We start from the raw sequence: 21,052 nt of genomic DNA, 5'->3' as shown, positions 1-21,052 counted from the left end.
AGCTATTACAATAACATGAAGTTCTATGCTTGATGACCAAGGGACAGTATTTACAGTTTCTCTCTCCATGATTCCAAGTCTGAGAAGTTTTCACAGGCTATTTCTTGCACAGGAGCTATTTCAGTGAGCAAGGTTTGCTTACCACATAGCGGACTAGACTTCAAATCTGCATGCGTGCCATGTAGGAGCTCAAAGCACACTGCAGTAGGAGCAAGTCTGGTCATTCCTAATGCTTGAAGTAAGGTGGGCAAAAATGAGATTCAAGATCTGTCTTTACATGATGCAGTGCTTGCACCAAACTGTTCCTTCTTTCCCCCAACTTTAGAACTCTTCTTTTTAACCAGAATGAACAGTTTGGTCTCAAAACCAAAATAATTTCTTCCTTAGGCAATAAATTAGGCCTGAGGGCTAAAGCAACTTATCAGAAAGTTTCACCCCACTGCAGCTTTTGTGTGTGGAACCGTACTCTGGCCTGCCACTGTGGAGCCATCCCTTGTTGTATCAGGGCAGCTGCTGCACTGGTTTTAGAGCCGCGGTGCCCCAGGGAAGCCAGAGACACACACATACACGATGTTTAGCTGTGAGCCAGTGCTTCCTGTATCCAGGCCAGTAAGCCACACAAACCCTGAGAGGTCCCCTCCAGCCTGCTGGGATAATCTCAGCCAAAAGCCCAGGTAAATCCTCCTTCCTGACAGTCAAAGCAAGGTGACTAAACAGCTTTGCTGGTCAGGAAGGGCAGAGAAGTTCCAGGGATATCCTTCTGCAGTGGTGGACACCACCAACAGGCAGACTGGACAATGTGAAGGAGCAGGAACTTCCCCTCAATGAGGCAGCAGCTCCTGGGGTCTGGCAGGAGCCTGGCTCCTCAAGGCTTGCAAACAACCCTTTGGAAAACACTGACCAAGGCATTGTCTGCATACACTGCAAGGACAAGGGGCAGGTCCAGAGCTCAGAGCCTCCTGCCCTGAACCAGCCAGCAGCTTCACACAGCTGCATGTTCCTGGCAGCTGGGGAACAGAGAAGATGTGCTCCCTGTCCGACACAGCCAGTGCAATGGGGCAGCTCAGCTGTCGCTGAACACTGCTCTTGCTTGGGCAGTGAGGCAGTGAGGCAGCCTCCCCTCACTGCTGGCCCCTGAGGAGTGGGATTCCTGTTTTGCAAAGTTTCAAACTCTGGGCTCTTGTTCCCATCTGAAAAGTTCCAAGAGCTGAGATGTCCTGGGAAGCAGGAGCCCTTGTGTCAGGTGGGGGTGCAGGGGCAGGTGGGATTTGGGGGGTGTGGGCCCAGAAGCCTCACAGGGGAGGACTCAGGTTGGACCTGCAGCCTCCAACAGGGCTGTGTCCAACACCAGGGGACACAAAGGTGTGCTATAAGCGAAAGAGGCTGCAAAGCACGTACCCAGCTCTCTCAGGAGACTGTCACGAGAAGCACTCGTGGTTTCAGCGGTGCTCCCAGGCAGGGGTCACCGCCGGGAGGGGAGTAGTGACCCCACCGGCCCAGCTGAACCCCCGGAGCAGCGCTTCAGGGGACAGGAGGGATAATGTCTGCACTTACACCTGTAAGTGGCTGGAGACGGCACATGGGAAGGCTGCTGTAGTGTGTGGTCATGCCAGAGCAAAGCCCACAGAGCAGAGTGTGGGGAGAAAGCGTTCCTGCTGCAAGCAGCACCCGGAGCCCAGCCAGGGTGGCCAGGTCAGTGGAGCAGGGCAGGTCCACCTGGTTGCTGGACAAACCCACTGCCAATTAGCCAGCTACACTTAGCTGACTTTACATCGCAGTTCTTGAGTGATCACCAGCCTGAAGACACAGTTAGAGCAACTCCTGTCTAAAGAATAGTGTCTGCTTTTGGTTTCAGACCCAAAACCCAAACCAGTCTGACCAGCTGGAGCCCAGTTTCAGGTTACACCCTGCCTTGCTCTCTGGGTGACTTAGTGGGTAATAATCTTTCTCCCAGAACATCTCCTGCAGGAGTTTCCTCTTCAGGTACCCACATAAGTTGCAGCCCCGCTTGCAGCCCTCCCCCCGCCAAGGGCCCGCTGCTGCAGCAGCTCTCCCGAGATCCCACAGCTGGGGCAGATGAAAGACTCACAGATAGCAGGCATGGGAACTGTACCTGCACCCTCTGTGGGTCATTGCTCCTCAGGCACCACTCCCAAGCCAGAAAAGACAAATATCTCTTTATTATCAGAGTAAGCGCACAAAAAAATAAATCAAGACATTAGGTTTATTGCATAGGCCACGATAGGCTGTGGGAAAAAACAAAGAGACGGAAGAAATTATATGAGACAGGTCACAAAAAGGAGGAATCTGACCCAGGAACGCTGAGGCAGATGCCTGTGATGGGGAGAGGCCTGCAGTCAGAATGCCAGCAGACTCTGGGCAGCAGTTTCTTTCCTTTCAGCCCAGGCATCAGCCCAAGGAGGCGGCTCTCCTGCCACTGCACTTGAGAGGACCTGAGCTATGTCCTGAGCTGGGAATGGCTTCACCAGAGCATTCCAGAACCTCTCTGCCCTTGGCCCTGAAAGAGTCCCAAGCATTTACACTGAAGTCTGTACATAGATTTATGCTTCTTACACACACACACACACCCACACCCACACACACCCTGGTTTCCTCTCTCTTCACAGCAGTTTTCCAAGAGCAGCAGGCACTGGAAGTTTAGGGATTGGTGCCAGCCTCACAGCTGACAGCACATCAGACCCTTCACAAATAGCTTCTTCTGCCTCAACAGAAATCCTCAGCTCACTGAGGTACAAGCCTGGACCAGCAGATGCAGGACAGAGCTCGGAAGCATCTCAGTGCAAAGGGACTACAAGGGAACATAAAGGACCAGGACTGGGAACAGGATATTGGCAAAGTGGGGATTTCACATGCTGGCCTGGGGCCAGAGATGAGCTTTGGACCTGCCAGAGCTGGGCTGGGCTCATCTTGCATCAGAAGGGACAAGCCAGCAGGAGCAAGGAAGCCTGTGGATATTAGCTGGTGGTATCCAGCCCACTGCTGTGCTCTGGGAGATGCCAGGGACTCAGGTCAGAGCTGCAGCTTTCCTGCACAATCAGTAGGAAAAGTATGGACGTTTACTTCATGTGAGAATAAATAGATATTTTCTCAATGTGTTTGGGTTCAGACTGAACACTGGCAAAGTAACCAGGGCAACTCACAGAGAGAAAAATGGTGAACATGTACTGTACACAGGATACTGAAACACAGCAGCCAGCCAGCAAAATGTCTAGGTGTGCTTTTCTGTTAAAAAACAAAGCCTAGTGACTTAAGCAGGTATTTCTGTTTCTGCCCATGTTGAAAACAGGAACTGCCAGAGAGTGTCAGAGAGCCCTTGGATCAGGTCTGAATGATTATGTGAATCCCACAGACCTCAAGGGATGCACCACGACCAGGCAGACTGCTGAAAGGCAGGGTACCTTGCAGAAGGGGAGGAAAATACAAGGTTGAGTGGCAGAAAGTGACACTGAAAACAAATTGCTGGCTCAGGTGAGCTTGCACCATTCACCAACATGAATGCTACACAGATCCAGTTCCAGACTCCTTCAGGGAGTTGAGCAAAGTTGTGCCCCACGTTTGAGCAGGAAGAAAGATGTAATTCAGAGTTTCACTGGATTGTTTGAGGTTAGGAACAGATGGATGTCAGAGAGCAACAGAATGCTCCCAGTTCCTCACTTTCCAGAGCAGCCATTTAGCCTAGATAATCACAAATACCAGTACTGCCAAATCACAGTTAAATCTTGGCCTGATGCTCCAAATGTCTTCACAGAGAACGAGTCCTTCAGGCACAGACCTGTGTCTAAAAACAGAACCCCAGAAGTTTTGGGAAGTGCCCCAGTGCTGAGCTGGAGAAAGAGGCTGTAGGTCAGACTGGTTTGATGCCACTGCTGTAGAAGAGATGCTCAGTGTCCTCTGTGGTGGAGAGGGTTGAGTTGGTAGCAGTGGGTGGCTGACGGCGGTGGCTGCTCTTCTTCCTTCTCTTCAGGAAGAAGTAGCCAATGAACACCAGGACCACCATGATGCAGATCCCAAGAAGCACAGCAATCACTACCTCAAAGGCACCTGCAGGAATACATGAACATGTTAGAAGGGATGCTCCACAAACTCTGATGCAGCAGGAGTGGCCAGGATGAGGCAAGCACAAAAGCCACTGCAGAAATTGTGCTGGCAAAGAGGCAACAGCTGATGTGACAGCACGGTGGTCACTGCACAACCGGCAGAGAAGAAAGACGGCAGCTGCACGGCACAGCCAGCCTGTGGCTCCCTAATGAGAGCTCCCATCGTTTCCCAGATGCACCACGCCCTCTAAAGGCTGTTCTGTGGCTTTGGCAGGCTTGGCCATTTGACAACCCTAGGAATATCAAATCCTTCTGCAGCAGCAGCCTTGAGCCACACCTCAACAGGGAGGCCACCAAAGGGTGGTCACAGAAGGCACCTCCTGGATGGGACAACACCAAGGGAGTGAGCTACAGAGGATAAATTGAGTTTGTGGGAAAGTACTCTTGGCAGTGGTGTGAACACTTCTTCTCCAACCAAGGAAACCCCTGGCTCATCAGTGGAGACAGTCAAACATGATGCTTTTGAGTGTGAATTTAAAGATTAAATCAATCTCTAGGATTTAAAAACAATAACCTTCATGTGACATTTTAAAAAGAATTTGTATTTCAGTAACATTGGGCTTTTTTAGTGCTGTAGAGAGGTTGTATAGGGTCATCACATTTCCCTACAGTCTAGCACTTGATATTATTCACATATCCACTTGAGCTTTCTTTCTTGTAGAAGTTAGTAGTCCTTATGTGAAACTGGTCCTTAGGAAGAGTTTTACTTCCCATTTTTTGATGTTGAACTGTGGAACATTCATGCAGGTTGATGAAAAGAAAAACAGGAGTCTCTGTAAGAGCTACTGAGTCACAGACACAGGAAAAAATGGACCACACCTGCACAGTGCACAGAAGCACCTCTTGCCACTGCCAGCATCCCACAAACACCACACTGCTCCCCCAGCTTCAAAAGGGGCCTGGGAGAGAAGGCTACTCTTTGCAAGGAAAGACAAAGTATTTTTCAGGACAAGGAAAAGCAACAAGAAAGATTGGTTGGGAAAATTGTTACTCACTTAGCATAGCAGTTTGGGACTCAAATGATTCCCATCTTCGGCCAATGACATCTGCTTCTGAATTGGGAACACAGAGGGGAGAAAAAAGGTTTTACAAAGAAGGCTGGGAACAAGGGATAAGACAGATTTCTGAGGAGCATATTTCCAGTGCTCTGAAGTGACTGAAGGCACACAGCATCCCTCCTTGACAGCCATGGTACTGAGCTCTCAGGTAGGCTGTGAGGCCCTGTGTAGCTGAGGGAGGTAGTTTGCCTCTTAACAGATACAATTTGGCAGTATTCTTCCTGTAGGCCTACAAAGCAATATGTACCAAGTGTACAGTGTAACCCTTTCCCTGTTTTGTTTAAAGCTTCGGGCTAGCCTGTGTCATTGAGGATTTTCTCAATTTCTCCCCTCTCACTTGGGGAGACCTGGAGCCAAGATACCAGGTTAGATTCTCTTCAAAGCAGATATATCTCTGGCTAGTTTTGTTATCTTCCTTTGTCTCTTCAACATTAGCACCCAAAATGCTTTCCAGCTCTGTGAAATGACAGGTTGCATTGCAGAAAGATGCTGTAGATCCCCCATAGACCATACTGTGGGTCACGCCCAGGGTTTGACAGCAGAGCAGCTTTGACTGAAAGCTCCCAAGGTACTGCCTCTTTGGGACCACAGAACTGGATCACCGAAGTGGATTTCCCAGTTTGATCAGTAAAACTCCAGCCCTCACTATGTATGCTTACTTGTGATGCCTGAACATGATTTCATGCACTCTTCCTCTTGTTCAAAGTTGTTGCTGTTGCCACCACAGCCCCCATAGGTGAAGGGGTCACATTTCTCCAGGAACGGGTTGTAGTACCAGCGGGAGATGCTCTCGGTGCACTGTCCAGTATCAGGCAAGTCCAAACAGTGGCCTGGCAAAGCAAGGCAGAGGTGCTTTAGTCCAAGCAGTGTCTTCCCAGAGCAGAAAAATTTTCTGCTCACAACAAAAGAGCACAAGCACCATGGCAGAGGAAATCCATAGCCGGAACAATGGCTCTCAAGTCCCCACTGCTCAGTTGCCAGCTGGTCAAATTTGCAATGCAAAAATGAGCTGGCACCTGCCATAAATCCAATTAGCAAGCAGAAAAAGGAACTTCAGAGTGTGGAGTCATGGTAAACCCTGGATTCACCCCCCTGTGGAAACGACCTGTCCTCCCTGGGAGGCAGAAGGGAACATGAAGAGCCTGGACACACAGAAACTACAGATCAGCTCAGGTCTCCTCAACAACCCAGCTGCATTTAAGTGACTTGGAATATATTCTTCTAGCCCTGTGATAGGTCTACTGTCTACAGTTTAATAAACAAGGCAAAGATATGGGATCAAGCACAGACATTGCTGTGTCCCTCACACTGCTTTTGTTGGCACTATTTAAAAAAAAAAAAGCAAACTGTGCTGCAGTCTTGTGTACAGGCCAGGTACTGTGCCCAGCAAGCAACATGCATCAGACCTACCTGGATGGAAAAAGTTTAGGCAGAAGAGTGAATGCCTGCTGCCAACAGCTGTCCCCAAGGTGAGAGAACAGGCCTTTGCCCATTTTCAGTACAGGGACTATCCAGATGCTACACCTGGTTTTGGATTTATAGAGGGAAGCAGTTTTACCATGGAACAACAAACTGAAGAAAAAATCAAAAGCTGGCAGAGGTCAGCCTAAGTGCTCTGGATGGTGCATACCTTGCTTATGTGTGACATTGATTTTCTGCAGTCTATTGAACTCACGAGCATCTGCAAGGGAAACATTTCATGTTACTTTTCTCACCAGTTGTAAAGAAATGCCTCTGTCCATGCAGACATGGGCAGACAGGGCTTTCCTGCACCTTCCTTTGCTATCACGAGCCAGAGGAAGGGAGATGTCATTTGATGTTCTTACATATCTCAAAGCCATGAGAGGAACATGGGAAAAATAAAATGTAGTAACAAGAAGCTCCTCCCAAATTCCAATTCACATATACAGAGACAAAACTAAGGAAAATAAAGGCTGCTTTCTTGTTTTTGTTTTCCATCAAGAAGTATGGAAAGAGTCACTCCAGGTTTTAAGAAATATAAAACAGCACTAGTGCAGAATATACAAGAGGGCGAGAGAGATGCATCATAGGCTTGCAAATCTAAAAAGGCAACAAAACACCCACATATAGGAAAGAGATTATGGGAATTCAGAAGAGGTGGGGAGGGATGGAAGAAGGGAGGAGATAGGGTGCATTTACATTAGCATAAGAAGATATTAAGGGGACTGTGCCACTGGACAGACTTGGAGAAATAGTGGTTTCCTTCCCCATTTCCCCACTCTAAGAGAGCAGGTAAGGTCATTCAGTGAGAAAAATATTGAAAGGGGACAGAAAGACAGGCCTGAAGTCTTACAGATAGGTGCAGAGAAGAGAGTCAAAGCCCATTTAAGAGGCAGGAAATGTCACAGAAGGAAAGTCATCTCTTGCAGTCAGCAGAGATACAGGACATGGCAGAACCTGCAAACAGTAATACTGTGGAAAGAGATAGTGCAGGGTCAGGAGTTAAGAACAAAAGACATCAAACAGTATTGACTCAGCACCTGTAACTTACATGGGACCCATTCCTGGGCAGATGGCAAAGTTGTCTGAGCCAGAATTTAAAGTACTTACATTGCTCACAGTACATCTCATCCGATTCATCAGCACAGTCGGGAGTTTCATCACACTCCAGATAGGCATCAATGCAGCAACCATCCTTGCATCTGAAGAAGGGGGCCTGACAGTTCCCATTGCATACTGCATCAGAAACAGTTCAGATAGCTCATTAAAATTCATTGGTTCTCCCTGCCAGATGCTTTACAAAGGACTTAAAAGCTGCTGATAGGGCTGGCAAACAAGAAACAAGGCAGACTGGTAAAGGTCTCTTCTCAATGCCACCCTAAACCCAAAAATAAAAAAAAATCCTGTTTATAAAGGAAACATTACTCTGGGAACAGCCATGTTTCCTCTCAGAAAGAAGTACATAGCAGGTGAAAGCAAGAATGAGTTACTCTGGAAGAATATGGAGACATTGCCCAAGCATGGGGGATTAAATTAGGAAAGCCAAACTGAAACCTGTACACTGGGCTGCAAAAGCTTCAAGCCTCTTTGCTCCAGAGGTGGTCCCAAGTGCTGAGTACTGTGCCCAGTTCTCAGCTCCCCAGTGACAAAAAACATTGGCATACTAGAATAAATCTCAGCAAGAGCCTGGAGCACAAGACCTTGCATGAGGAGAAGACAGAGATTATAGAAGAGACATTCATTTTGGAGCACAGTAATAGGATGAGCAGCAACAGACAGGAGTTGCAACAAGGGAAAGCAATTCAGTATAAGGGGAAAAAATTATAATGAGGGTCATCAAACACTGGCATGGTTTGACCAAAGTGTAAAATCTCCCTTTTCAGAGATACCCAAAACTGAACTGGATAAAGAGCTGAGCAACATAGTGTGACTCAAAGCTGGGCCTGCTTTCAGTAGTGGCTTGGATCAGATGACCTCTGGAGGTAATCCCCAACCTAAATTATCCTATGACATGAAAGTGAAAGGCTTACTAAAGAAATTACTCTCCAGTGCCTCACTTTCCACAGAGTCCTAATCAAAAGCCACAGGAATGGACATGAGACACTCAGCCCAAGCTTGCAGTAGGATTACACTGTCCTATGGGAGACTCACCTGGCTGTTGTCGCCCACCAACAGAACCTGAAGAGACAAGGAGAAAAATAAAATGAAATAAACTTACCACAGCATTTTTTCAGCTTAAAATCAGCTTTATATTGCCTTCATGTATCACAAGAGAAGAGCATACTTTCTGGAAGGAGGCCCTGGATTACAGAGGTGAAATATGGATGCCCACCACTCAGAGATCCAGATGAGCTGTACCTATGTGAGGCAAGCCTGGAGGAGTACAGGGGAACTTACCACCACAAGGTAGACCATTTCCAAATTCCTTTTCCAAGGCTTTAACCTCCTTCTTAAGCTGTGCGCTGCAATGGGCCTGGCAGAGGCTCAGTCCATTTATCTGAGCAGCACTAAATTGTTCTCAGTGGCTTGTGGGTGGCAATGAGGGAGATTAATTTCATTTCTGGCGCCCAACTGCACGATGCTGCTCTCTGAATTTAGGCTTCAGATGCATGACAAAGATTGGATGAGGGCTTCTGCAGCCAGAGGAATACCAGGGACAATACTGGTCCAGTGCTATAATACTGGTCCAGTGCTTCAGGAGCTGGCTCAGATACGTTGGCAGCTTAAGACAATGACTGCCCATCCACAATTAGCCCAGTCTCCTCAGCTTGCTGGGCTCTAACTAGGTGCCAACCAAGAGGCTGCAGTACTTATCCATAGGGTCATCCCAATCCTACGAGAAAGAGGGGGCTGCATTTTTGAAGGACTCACCTCTGACATTCTTGCAGGCGAGTTCACACTCCTCTTCCCGTAAGTAGTTATTCTTGTTGGCCTTGCAGCCGCCAAAAATGAACTCCTCACACTGCTGAAGGCTCGGGTTGTAAAACCAGCGTGGAAAAGATCCCCGACACCAACCCACCTTCTTTGGAGTCAAACAATGCTCTATCAAGAAAGTTAACACAAAAGGGTCTGGGTTAGATAAGCCCTTTGGAAGACTTTCTGTTCTGTATATGTGAAGGCAAACAAAAACCTTCCAAAGGACATGTCTGAAAGGTTTATAAAATCTTGACCAACATGGAGAAGGAGAGTAGGAAATCATAGAATTAATTTTTTTTATATGAAAGGGAGGGTCACAAAACCTAATTAGAAGATGCTACATCCATAAAAAAAAAAAAGGAGCTGCATCCTCATACAGTTCATAGTTAAGCTGTGAAACTCCTTGTTTCAGGAAGTTGCTGCTTTTCAAAGATTACATGAGGCCAAAAAGGGATTCATACATGGTTATTGAACAGAAAGACACCATCTTCTGCTCAAAAACATCTCCCAGCTGCAAAATCCTTGGGGATTATTCAAGCATAGTAGAGATTTCCTGATAGCATGTAATGTTCTTGCACTCATTCCAAAGTACCAACCTCTGCACACTGTTGAATGCAGTGTATTGGACTTTGGTCAGACCTTCAGCATCACTTGACATGGCTGCTCTTATATTTTTATGGTACCTGAGGTAGGAGACATCCCCTGTTTAACTACTAGTCAACCATTTGTCCAAGAACTCCTTACTCCCAATACACTTGTAATGTTAAACGTTTTCATCATTAAATAAAGCTATTAAAGAAAAAATAAATAAATCCAGGGATACATTGAATGTCCTGCAGATGACTCCACCTACCCTGCAAGCTAAGGGCCTTCACAGCAAAACCACAGAGTCAACAAGACCTTTCATGTTCTCCTGTTTTGCAACCTCAGTTGCACCCCAAGCTTCATCCACTCTGGTGTCAGCCAGCAGAGAGAAATGACAGGCAGAGCAGATGGGGTTACTGCAGGCAGCATCTCCTGCAAGGGTCCATGAAAACTCCAAAATAGATCACTAAGAATGCAGAGACCTTGCACTACTGGTGCAGGCTATTACTGGGAAAAGCTGACATGCAAGGCCAGGCTCTTGGTTGTGCTCTTCTCCCATGCACCCCTCTGAGAAGAGCACCAGTAATGCCAGAGCAGCACCCAGGCTCGAGGACTCCAGGTAGATATGTGCGAGCTCAGGCTCACCTTCTGTCTGCTCAGAGCTCAGCACCACGATGGTGATGTTGGTGAAGTCTTGCTGCTCTGCAGTGTCCGTGACAGTGAGCTGGAAGACGTAAGTCCCCACCTGGAGGTTGGAGATTTCTACCTGATCCTCTTCATGCTTCTGAGAATGCAAAAGAAAGACTTATGTAGGAGAAAAGTACTTCTAAGGAAGAAGTGACTGAAGCTATGCAAGGTCCATGTTCCTGTATTAGGGAGAAAGAAACTTGGATGGAAACCTTCAAGCAGATGTCTGGCATGAGAAATGTCTCAGTACTAGACAATCCCCCCAAACCCATGGACTGGTACCCAACTGGAATAGAGAGAGAACAAGTACCACAAGCATAATCAGATATTTCATGGTTTGGGGCATTGTGAAAGCAGAAAGGAAAATAAAACTCTTTGGAGAGAACAGAAATACCTGTAGTTTTTACTTAGCTTTTTAAAACTTAAAACCTATTATGAATCATTTACTTAGTACATAGGGAATAAGGTAGCTGTATTTAATTATTTTGTCAGAAGAGAAAGCTACAATATTATTGACATAAAATTTTCTTCTATATTTACAATAGAATTGGACATTCATTTCCATGCTATCTCTGGTTTTGCTTAGGTTTCAAAGGGACACAGCCTTGCCAAATATAATTTTTATGTAGTTAATACAGTGTAATATTAGGGGACCCTCCCCCCACCCAAGGAAGTTGCTCTTGTTGGAGCACTTGATGAAATACACAGACCCCTTGGCACTTTAGAGTTCATCATTGCTGATGTTCAAAACCAGTTGTGGGCCTGATGCACTCATTTGCTAATTCTTCCAAAAGGTGCCGCAAAGCTCTGCATCAACTCCATGACTTTCCAGAGCATTTTGCAGAAGTTTAAAAGAAATAATTTGCCCTTCTAAAGCCACAATTCACTTTTAACATCCAGCAAATAGGCAGAGTTCACATCCCAGAGATCTTGGATCTCTGCTCCAGCTCAGATAAAATAGGAGGAAGAAAACACTTTAAAGAGAGGCAAAGTCCAGGAAAAGCCCCAGGAGAACAGAAGCAGAGCCTGAGACCAGATTGTTCAGAGACAGAAGAGGAAATAAACTAAAGTGGACTGAGTAAAACTAAGAGAAGGTCCTTCATCGAACTATGGGATCTTGGAACCAGAGGCAGCTCTTGCATGGAAGCTCTGCCCTCTCAGCTGCTCCCACTCAGGCAGGTCAGGTGTTGCTCAGGATGGCTTGTGGATTGTGACAGCATCCTGTGCAGGGAGCCTGAGACCTAATGAGGCCAAAAAGGACACTTCTAAATAGTGTGTGAGACAGGGAGGGCAACTGCAAGGACCGCTCCATAGTTTTTGAGAACAGGCTCCGCATGGACTGGCTTGAAGAGGGAAGGACAAGGTGACCTTTAAGTCAGGGCTCTGACTGACCAACCTAGTGCAGAACACAGGTGCCATGAGCATGCTGCTTATTCCCTGCAGCTCCTTACCTTCATCTCTGCAGAGGTGTCACCAAGGATCTGCTTCCATTCATAGCTGACTATCCCATGGTCATCCGTGCTCTCTGTGCCTCTCAGCATCACTGGCTCCCCTGGCTGTACCCTCATGTCCTTGACAGCACGGGCTATTGGAGGGTGGTCATCTGCAGAAGAAATGTAGAACAAGGCTTGGGTAAGAGACTGAAGGGTCCAGTCCTTGTCTCCACTACAGGAAGACAAGGGAAAGGGACTCTTCCAGGTTAATCGATCCCGACTTCAACTGCTGAAAGGAAAACAATTTTACACGGCTGTGGCCCTTGCAGCCTGAGCAAGCAACGGGCAATCAGTACCATTATTAGTGCCCTCACTAATTTACTAAGTCCACAATCCACTATGACAGTCTCTTTGAGCCAGCTGGCTCTCTGGGCACTTCTGTCCACAGGAACCACCATAAGAGGGTGGCCCTGTGGGTACAGCCATTGTGCTTCTGAGAGTGGGACCACATCTTTGCAGAAGAGCACAGAGCAATGCCCGCCCTTCACTTGGCGAGACGGCCTGATGTGGGTGTTGAAGAATGTGGAACTGACTCTCATCATTCCTCCCACTATCACTAAGTTGTGTTAGTGTATTTAGCCAGAGCTATACAATGTGGGACTTGGATGGGAAATATTTCTCTTCCAGCTCATCCTCCACCCCACTCTCTGATATACGTGCTTTTAAAACAGCACAAAAAACCATTCAGGAGATCACTATTTTTGTACTGTTCCATGGATTATCTTACCAGCAACTTCCACAATCTATTCAATGTTTTTCCAGACTGTAAGTACAAGAGGTGTAAACTGATCCCTGCCCATGCCAGCAAGAACAGCCTATACAATGACACCACTGAGCCTGACTCATAATTCCTTCTGACCTGAACATCTCTGATTGCAGGCTTTGTGCATAGCTCAGCCCATAAAACTCCACCTGGTAGCACCTGTACCAAGTCCAAGACTCAGTGTTCCAGCTCAGCCTGAGTCTTCTGTAAAGGCACCAACCATCATTCATAAGCTAGATAGAAATCACTCTGCCATTACACTGTTCTATCAACTGTGACTGAAGGAGAGGATTAGTGTCCAAACCCTTAGAAAATTACTCCATTAGCTGATTATTTTCACTGTTGCACACTTGCTCCTAATTTCCTGTTTGAATTCTGTGTGTCTGGATTCAGATCCCAGCTGCTGACTCTTGCTGCAGTCTACTGAAGGGACATTTAATACAAGGCATATGTACAAACAAACCTGACATTAAAACAGGCCACTTAGTTCTTTTGTCACCTTGTACACACCACTGCAAGCTCTGGAAAGGGGACACATTACTGCCATTCCTGCTAGGCAAACACCAGGAGCCTGGCAGGGAGAAAGGCAGCCTACTCCCTGCCACTGTCCTGCCAGGGTGAGCCCAGTAGGTGGGTGCAATTGCACAAGGAAAAGACCAGTTTTTCAACAACACAGGGGCTGATCCTTAACTTGTGACTCCAAATCATGTTTTTCCTTGACATACGTAAGCATGTACACTTTAAACAAAAAATTGCAGGTCAAACATCCAGCTGCTTTGGGTTGTGGGTTGCATGATCAAGTAAAAGCTCAGTTCTATTCAATGGGTCAGCAACTTCTCCAGTTCCCATCTCTGATTAGCCAAATTTACTGACTCTCTTCACACACAGAAGAGTCAAGAGTATTTCTTTATTTGTGGTGACTGCCAAGGAGTAATGCTCACTAGAATTTAAGGACCTGTTTTTCAAGTCTATCCCTTTTCTCCTTAGGATGCCTGAAAGATCAGTGACTTTGGAATATTTCTGCCACACTGACTGTAGGAAGCTTTCCCTGGCAACGTGTCTGTTTTCCACGTGAGCTTCAGAACCAAGTGCTGACTGACCCACAGTGAGTATCAGCAAACTCCTCATACAACAGAGACTCCACTCTGTTTTGTTCTGAAAGTCTGCAGGAAAAATGAAAGTAACCTTTGCTATAATGCTCTTTCGACCATGGAAAGTTTCTGCTGTAAAACTCTGTAATTAACAGGGAGGTTAAAGCTTTATGATGCTGTCTGTGGCGTGCTTTTTACTGTGATACATACTCCTGGAGTCACATCATAAGCAACAATTTCCTCTCCCATTTATATAACACATTAGTAGGGGATGTAGCTTTTCTTTATGATTCCAGAGGAAAGCATGATAGAGAGACTCCAAATTGCTTTAAAAAGTTTTATTACTCATGCTCTATTCATGCCTGAGACCCTGATTTTTGCTTTTAAAAAAATTTCTTGTTTAAAAGCTCATGCAGCCAGTGGCTAGTCTGGCTTCACCTCAAATGAGTTAACTTGAACCAAAATTGATGGGGGAACTAGAATTTAAAAGATATTCATTTCTACAAGGGCTTCAAAAATAAGCATCTAAGTTGGGGAGAGACCCCACTAGGGACCTTGCTATGCAGGCACCATTGAAATCCCACGGCAGAATGTACTTGCAAAGCTCATGGTCTGGAGGTTTTTCTCTTCTGGAATTCAGATATTAGCTTTTGCCCTTGAGATCTATAGAAAACCAGATTTCCTCCATTCCAGGGCTCATGCAGATACACCCTGAGTAGCTAAGACTACAAAGCAATGCTTAAAAATACCTCAGAATGATTTGAGGTTGTCACTAGAAAGAGAAGGAAAGCTTTCTCATGGTGACTGAGGGGCCCTTACAGACCTCTGCTGACTGCTGATTCCTGCTTTGCAGGAGCAACTTGCAAATGAGACAAGTGTGGCTTGCACCAGGGACAAAAGCCACTGCTCAAAGCCACTGACCAGGCCAGGAGCAGGGACAGGAGCAAAAATGAGGCCACCCAAATTCCACCATCCATGAGACACAGGACCTTGGAGATTTCAAGTATCAGAAGCCAGCAGAACCTGTCTGCTGCAAAAGCAGGTGGGCAGTAGTGTGGCTCTTCCCACAAATGCTTAACTTCTGCTGCTGCATTGCTTCCAGGGAAGTCATTCAAAAGTGAACAGCTTCCTCACCCATCCACACTAGAAAACTCTCCATTTCCATGGGCAGAGGTAATGATGGATGACACTGCTGCCACAGTATTAATTTGCCTGAGGTGGAAAGAGAGAAAAGAGAACAAGGCAACACAATGCAGTGCCTGGAGAGAGAGAAATACAGGCTCTTTCTTTAGGGCTTCATCCTGGTTGGGCAGCAAATACAGCCATGATAAAGCCATATAGTTTTCTAACAACTCATGCACAGCCAAGCAGCTCTCAGCATTAATTTCTAGTGGTTTTTGTAGTGGTTTATAAGTGGTGCACAGAGCAGATCAACTTAACCTTTCTAAAACAATACAGTATGACTGAATGGATTATATTTTGAGAATAACATAAGATGCTGCTGTCACTAGGTTCCCTTCATCCTTCCTCAGACTGTGGGAAACCACTTCTATTTGCTTTGGCAGGCAGAGGTAAAGACTCTCCCACAGGTATTTATGCTGTTTTGGTGAAGATTGGTTTGTACCTCCAGTCTCTTTGAGGAGACTGGAGCTCTGGAGATAGGACATGATGTAGCCACTTCAGTAAATGCTGCATGACAAACACTCACTCATTTCACAGCAAGCGGAGTGGATGCCCCTCATCACCCACTCTGAGCAGGGAGCTGGACCAGCTGGTCTTCCAGGACCCTTCCAGTACACATTAGCCTCTGAATCTGTGCTGTGGGTACTGACTGTGCAAATTCCCATCTCCTGGCCTGAGCTTAAGGATGAGCAGCTGGCTCAGGGCTCAACAGCACCACCCAAAGGGGACCTTTCCCAGCCCCAGCTGTGATAGCACTGCTGCTCATTTTAGTTGTCCACAGAAAGGAAACCAGCATAGGACCAAACATTTGAAGAAGGATGAGCTTTACTCTTGGGGAGCTCTCCCTTTGGAATGCATTACCAAAGTTTTCGCCTGCAAATCTCCCTCCATGGTGAGGCAGGAGCAGACATATCTGATCAGAATCCTGTGGTTCTTTCTGTCTCCCACTCAAAAGCCCTGGATTCAGGAGTAGGAGAGTGTCACTGAGCATTTCAAAACAACCACAAAAGGTTCAGTTCAAGAAATGGACAAAGGTTCAGGGAGGTTATTTTCCAGTTTCACGCCCAAAACTGGTTTGCCTAGACCAGAATAAGCTGGGCTAGTTACTTAAACACTGGGCTCCATTATAACCAATAAAGTGCATGGTGAGCCTGCCCCTCCCGGATGAGCCAGGCAGAAAACTCGCACCAAAGTTCAGGCTCAGGAATCATTTAAGAAGATTGTGCCTTTTAACAATAACATCAGAGACTTCAGGCTGTATGTTAGCTGAAACAGGCAAGAGACAGTGCCAAGCTGTCGTCACCAGCTCATGAAGAACTCAGAAGCTCTTGCTCTACAAAACACCGAAAATACATTCAGAAGACATGCAGAATCCAGATTTCAGCTGTATTCATTGCTGACTGTACCCACAGGTTTTTCTGAAGTCACAGCAATGTAAGAGTGGTCAGAGTGGGTTAGTGCAGGTACCCCTGTCCCTGTGTTCATTTGCCATCCATCATTGTGGATGCTTGAACAAGAGCAAGAGCACTGCAAGAATATGCCCTCCCAGCTTTCAGCTACTTCCATCAGGCTCCAGAAACACTCCAAGATTAAATTTGTCCATTCAGCAGCCCCCAGCTTTGTGCTCTCTTTCAAGTGTTACCTAGTCTCCTCCTAAACATATATAAACCTCTTAATTCAACAGGTCTGCTCCCTGTAGTAGTGGTAGTACTGTGGGTCTTATAACCTGTGACTTTTTTGTTTAATGTCACCCACTGGAATCACTAACTGGGTATTTCATTATTCACTAGAAAAAACATGCATTTAATTCTTATCATTGCAGAGGGTGTTCAGTGATACAGGTAAAGGCTCCTAGGACACCTGACAGCAGGCATACAGGAAAGGAATGCATGATAAAGCAGCAGATAAGCTTCCTGCAGACCCTTAGGGCCAGAATCAGGGGGCTGACACTAACTTGGGATCCACAGTAGTCACAAAACTTCATGTTTTAGCAGTGATACAGTGCAACAGCAGGAAAACAACACAGTTCTGTCTCCAGTCCAAAACCTGGGCCAAGATTTTGGAAGACCTGACATGCCAAAACCAGCTTCCTTTAACACTTGTTTCACCCGGCCTCTTCAGGCATCCCTAAAAGGTCTGGAAGCAAAAATGCTGTAGAGCTTCCTTATGCTGCCAGGCACACAGGCTCAGTGCCAGAGGCTCCTGCACCTGCCCCATTGTGCCCTTCCCCTTTTCCCCCTCACTGACAGCCAGGCATCCACCTTCCTGTCCAGACAGGTCCTGCATGGACCCAATTCCAGCATCATGGCTGGAAGGGCTTGGGGTTTTGCTCTGGATTTTTTTGCTTTATATCTGAATAAAAATGGACATTCACATTTTTAAATATCTCATCAACTGCTGTAGGGAGGAGGACTCAGTTATTTCTCCAGTAAGATAACTCCCTTGGTCTCTTTCCCCTGCTAGCCCTCCAGTGTCATTCAAGGTTATTCAAAGATCTTTTGGTATCAAAGACAATGCCTAAAAAATTCAGAGAGGAGGGAAACACATTTCCAATAAAGGCACAGCACAAACATCACAGCCTGACCCAAATAACAGCGGTGAGTGCCCAGTGTCTGTCACTACAGCTGGAGACCTGCCTGGCACCCAGCACTCTCTGAAAGACAAAGACAGCTGTAGAAGAGACCAAGCCCTTCCGACACCCACAGCAGCCCGAGGCACAAGCCCCATGTGAGTAAGGAGAGGCACCCGAACTGCATTTCTGGAGTGCTTTGCACCTCTCACTGATAAGCCCTCCTGGGTCTTCCGGCTCCACCGCAGCCCTGCCAGGATCGGTGAAAGGAGCTCTAGGGGTGGATTGCAAGACAGCAACTTCATATTGGTGCCTGAGGTGCTGCAGCTCGATGCCATATTTTAGCAAACATGTCACTGCTGGTCACACAGAGAGGCCAGTGACCCTGGGACACTTTCTAAAGATCTGCACACATGGAATGCCAGGTCCTGGGACCAGCCAAGGGACGAGGGGCTTGCAGTCTTCTTGTATGAGGCACTGCTCCACAGAGGTAAAGAGGCTGAATTGCTCAACAGTACATTGTATTTTAATCTAATCTTGTGAAATCAGGATGTACTAGAGATGATGCATTCCCTTTTTCTCCTACAGCAAAGCATATAGGAGTTTAGACACTGCCAGCATGCCACCACCAGTCTTGGTGAGGTGGCCTTCAGTTCCTCCCTAACTGCAGCTCCCGTGAAAAGGATTTTGAGCCTGGAACAGAGATGGGGGAGAACTACTGAAACAGTCAGACACCTTTACCAAAAGGCCCTAAAATCCAGTAGGAAGCCATGAGCAGGGACAGAGGACCAGGAGGACCACTTCTGCCACACTGCCGTTCAAACCAGCAACACCCAAGGGCCGCTTCAGAGAAGTTGTGCCCTGCTCCAAATCCCTCACACTGCTACTCAGGATGGAGAAGTGGTCATTGTGGAGTTTGGGGCCATTTCCCACCTCCAGCACCCACAAGGCCTCAGGCTGGCACATCCCAGCAGAAGATCAAAGATCTATTCAGCTCACATCATCAAGCCCCTGCACCCACCTGGATGCTCCCCTTGCCATCTTCACAGATCTTTTCCTTCCCACAGGTGGGCTGGGAGGGGGTGTGAGGAAGATTACCCATGGAGATATTCCGAACAGCCCTGCCCAGGGACCAACAAACGATAAACTGGTTATGGTTGCCAAAGACCCAGCCAGGCTAGAAACATGCCAGCCTTCTTAGACTTCAACCAAAACACAGAAGGAGGGGGCAAAAGGAGAAGCTGCTGTGTTTTTAGTGTTTCTGAGCACACTGCAATTCTTTGGAGATGGCAGGTGGCCAGCTTCAGATTAGTTCCTTTTCCACCTGGCTCTCTGTGTCCTGGTGCAATCTTTTAGAGCAGGGAAACAGGGATTGCAGAAGAGAAACCCACCTCCAAAGGAGAAATGTTATGACCAGCCTCCCCCAGCAGCGCCTCTCCCAGCAGCAACAAGCAGAAACAGCCCCAACAAGCAGAGAAGTACAGACGCACCTCACCATCCAGGCTGCTGTTAAATAAAGGCAAGTGGATTGCATCCTGCCTCCAGCCCCTGAGCAATTAAGAGATTAATGCAGCCCTTTAAAACCTGGTGATGTGTAGCTTTTTAGAAGATTTCACTTTCCAACCTCAAAGGCCCAGGGGAAGGGAGAAGAAAAATAACACCTTTTTCTCTACATTGTCAAGTAGCAAAAACTGACTGGTTAATCACACACTCCACCTGCTTCAAACAGGTTAAAGAGAGATTCCTTATTCATTTACTAACAAGTAAACTGAGGCACAGATCGTAAAAACACCATCTTTAGCATCACCCTGCCCCGAGTGTTTGGCAGCCCTGCTGCTCATAGGATGGCTGGAGGAGCTGGCACCAAGTGACCATTAATGCTCTTCCAGATCTGGCTTGCAGGGATCCATTACGGGCACCTTACCACTAGGTCTGTGATTCTGCATTGCCAGGTAGGAATCGTACACGTCCTTCTTCAAGAAGTTGAGAAAGCCGATCTTCCTGGCAAACCTGCAAACGAAAGCCTTCTCATATAGGCAATTGAGGAGAAAGCAGCCCTGGATGCGATCTTCCTCCGAGCGCGGCCCCTGCTCCACGAGAGCCAGGTTACAAGCGGGGTCCTTACAGCAGGCTCGCATGCAGTCCCTGCTCCGATGCACCATGGGGGACGACAAGAAGGTGGCTCCATTCTGGACGGAGGCGTCTGTGTCCAGCACCCAGTCCGGCAGCCCTGCCGTGAAGTCCTCCAGGCACAGCTCACCGAAGGGTTTTTCCTTCTGCCCTTCGCCCAAGTGCAGCACCAGCACCAGGCAGACCCAGGGCACAAACCACGGACCCGGACTCCTTCTGGCCATCTTGGCGCCCCGATTCTCACTGACTTAAGGCTTCAATCCTTTCCTAAAGGAAGAGAGAAGACCTATGAAGCTAAGAGGGACGGTGTTCAGGTGCATGACCACCCGGGGCGAGAGGGAGCCGGAGCATGGCCGAGGCGGCGCTCCGGATTCCGGCTCGCCCCGAGGTAGCCGGGGTGTCCCCCGCCGCTGTCCCTCAGCCCAGGCGTGTGCTCTCAGCCCCACCTGGGCGCTCTCCGCTGAGCTGCTGTGGGAGGGAGCGGGGTGTCCCCGCCGCCCCGCTGTGCCTTCACCCCTCAGGTGGCCCTTCAGCTGCGTCCAGCGGAGACAAAGGCTCGGCGAGCACAGGAAGTGAAAACCAACTCCCTGAGAGAGTGGGGGAAAAAAAAAATCAAGTCACTCCCTTGCATGCTGAATTGCGTAAGAGGAAGGGGAGGAGAGGCAAGCTGATACGATCTTCTACTCCCCTTGGAGCGGAGCCGAGATGGAGTCTCTCGCTCCCGCAGGTGCGAGGGCAGCCGCTGCAGAGGAGCATCCCACCTGCTGGGTGCTAGCTGCATCCCCGTGCTAAGGATGCTCCAGAGGAACTGAAAGCCGAGAAGCAGGCGATCAGTGTCCTGTGGCAGTCGCCGTTGTGCTCCGGTGTGGTCACTGCCACCATTAGCCCGTGTCTCGCTAACCCAAATGAGTCAGCCTTGCAGCCCTGCCTGCAGTGCTCACCGCCGCTGCTACTGCAAGAGGTTTTGTGCTCGGTGCAGGCATCCCGAAATCATGAATT

The 21,052-nt window shown here is 47.7% G+C and overlaps 1 protein-coding gene across 1 annotated transcript; it reads right to left on the bottom strand.

Moving 5' to 3' along the window:
* Positions 1–2,163: 2,163 nt before the first annotated feature.
* On the bottom strand, positions 2,164–20,664 carry SPINT1 (serine peptidase inhibitor, Kunitz type 1). Its single transcript, XM_030950255.1, has 11 exons — positions 20,500–20,664; positions 19,848–20,320; positions 12,277–12,428; positions 10,784–10,922; positions 9,509–9,679; positions 8,789–8,815; positions 7,748–7,873; positions 6,807–6,857; positions 5,836–6,006; positions 5,114–5,170; positions 2,164–4,062 (listed from the first exon to the last, which is right to left on the bottom strand). The coding sequence occupies exons 2-11, from the start codon at positions 20,275–20,277 to the stop codon at positions 3,866–3,868; spliced, it is 1,521 nt and encodes a 506-aa protein (XP_030806115.1). The 5' UTR covers positions 20,278–20,320; positions 20,500–20,664; the 3' UTR covers positions 2,164–3,865.
* Positions 20,665–21,052: the final 388 nt, after the last annotated feature.

The sequence above is a fragment of the Camarhynchus parvulus genome, chromosome 5, assembly GCF_901933205.1.
Source record: "Camarhynchus parvulus chromosome 5, STF_HiC, whole genome shotgun sequence".
Classification (NCBI taxonomy): domain Eukaryota; kingdom Metazoa; phylum Chordata; class Aves; order Passeriformes; family Thraupidae; genus Camarhynchus; species Camarhynchus parvulus.
Note: the sequence above shows the minus strand (reverse complement) of the source record. Positions and strands in the feature narration are given on the sequence as shown.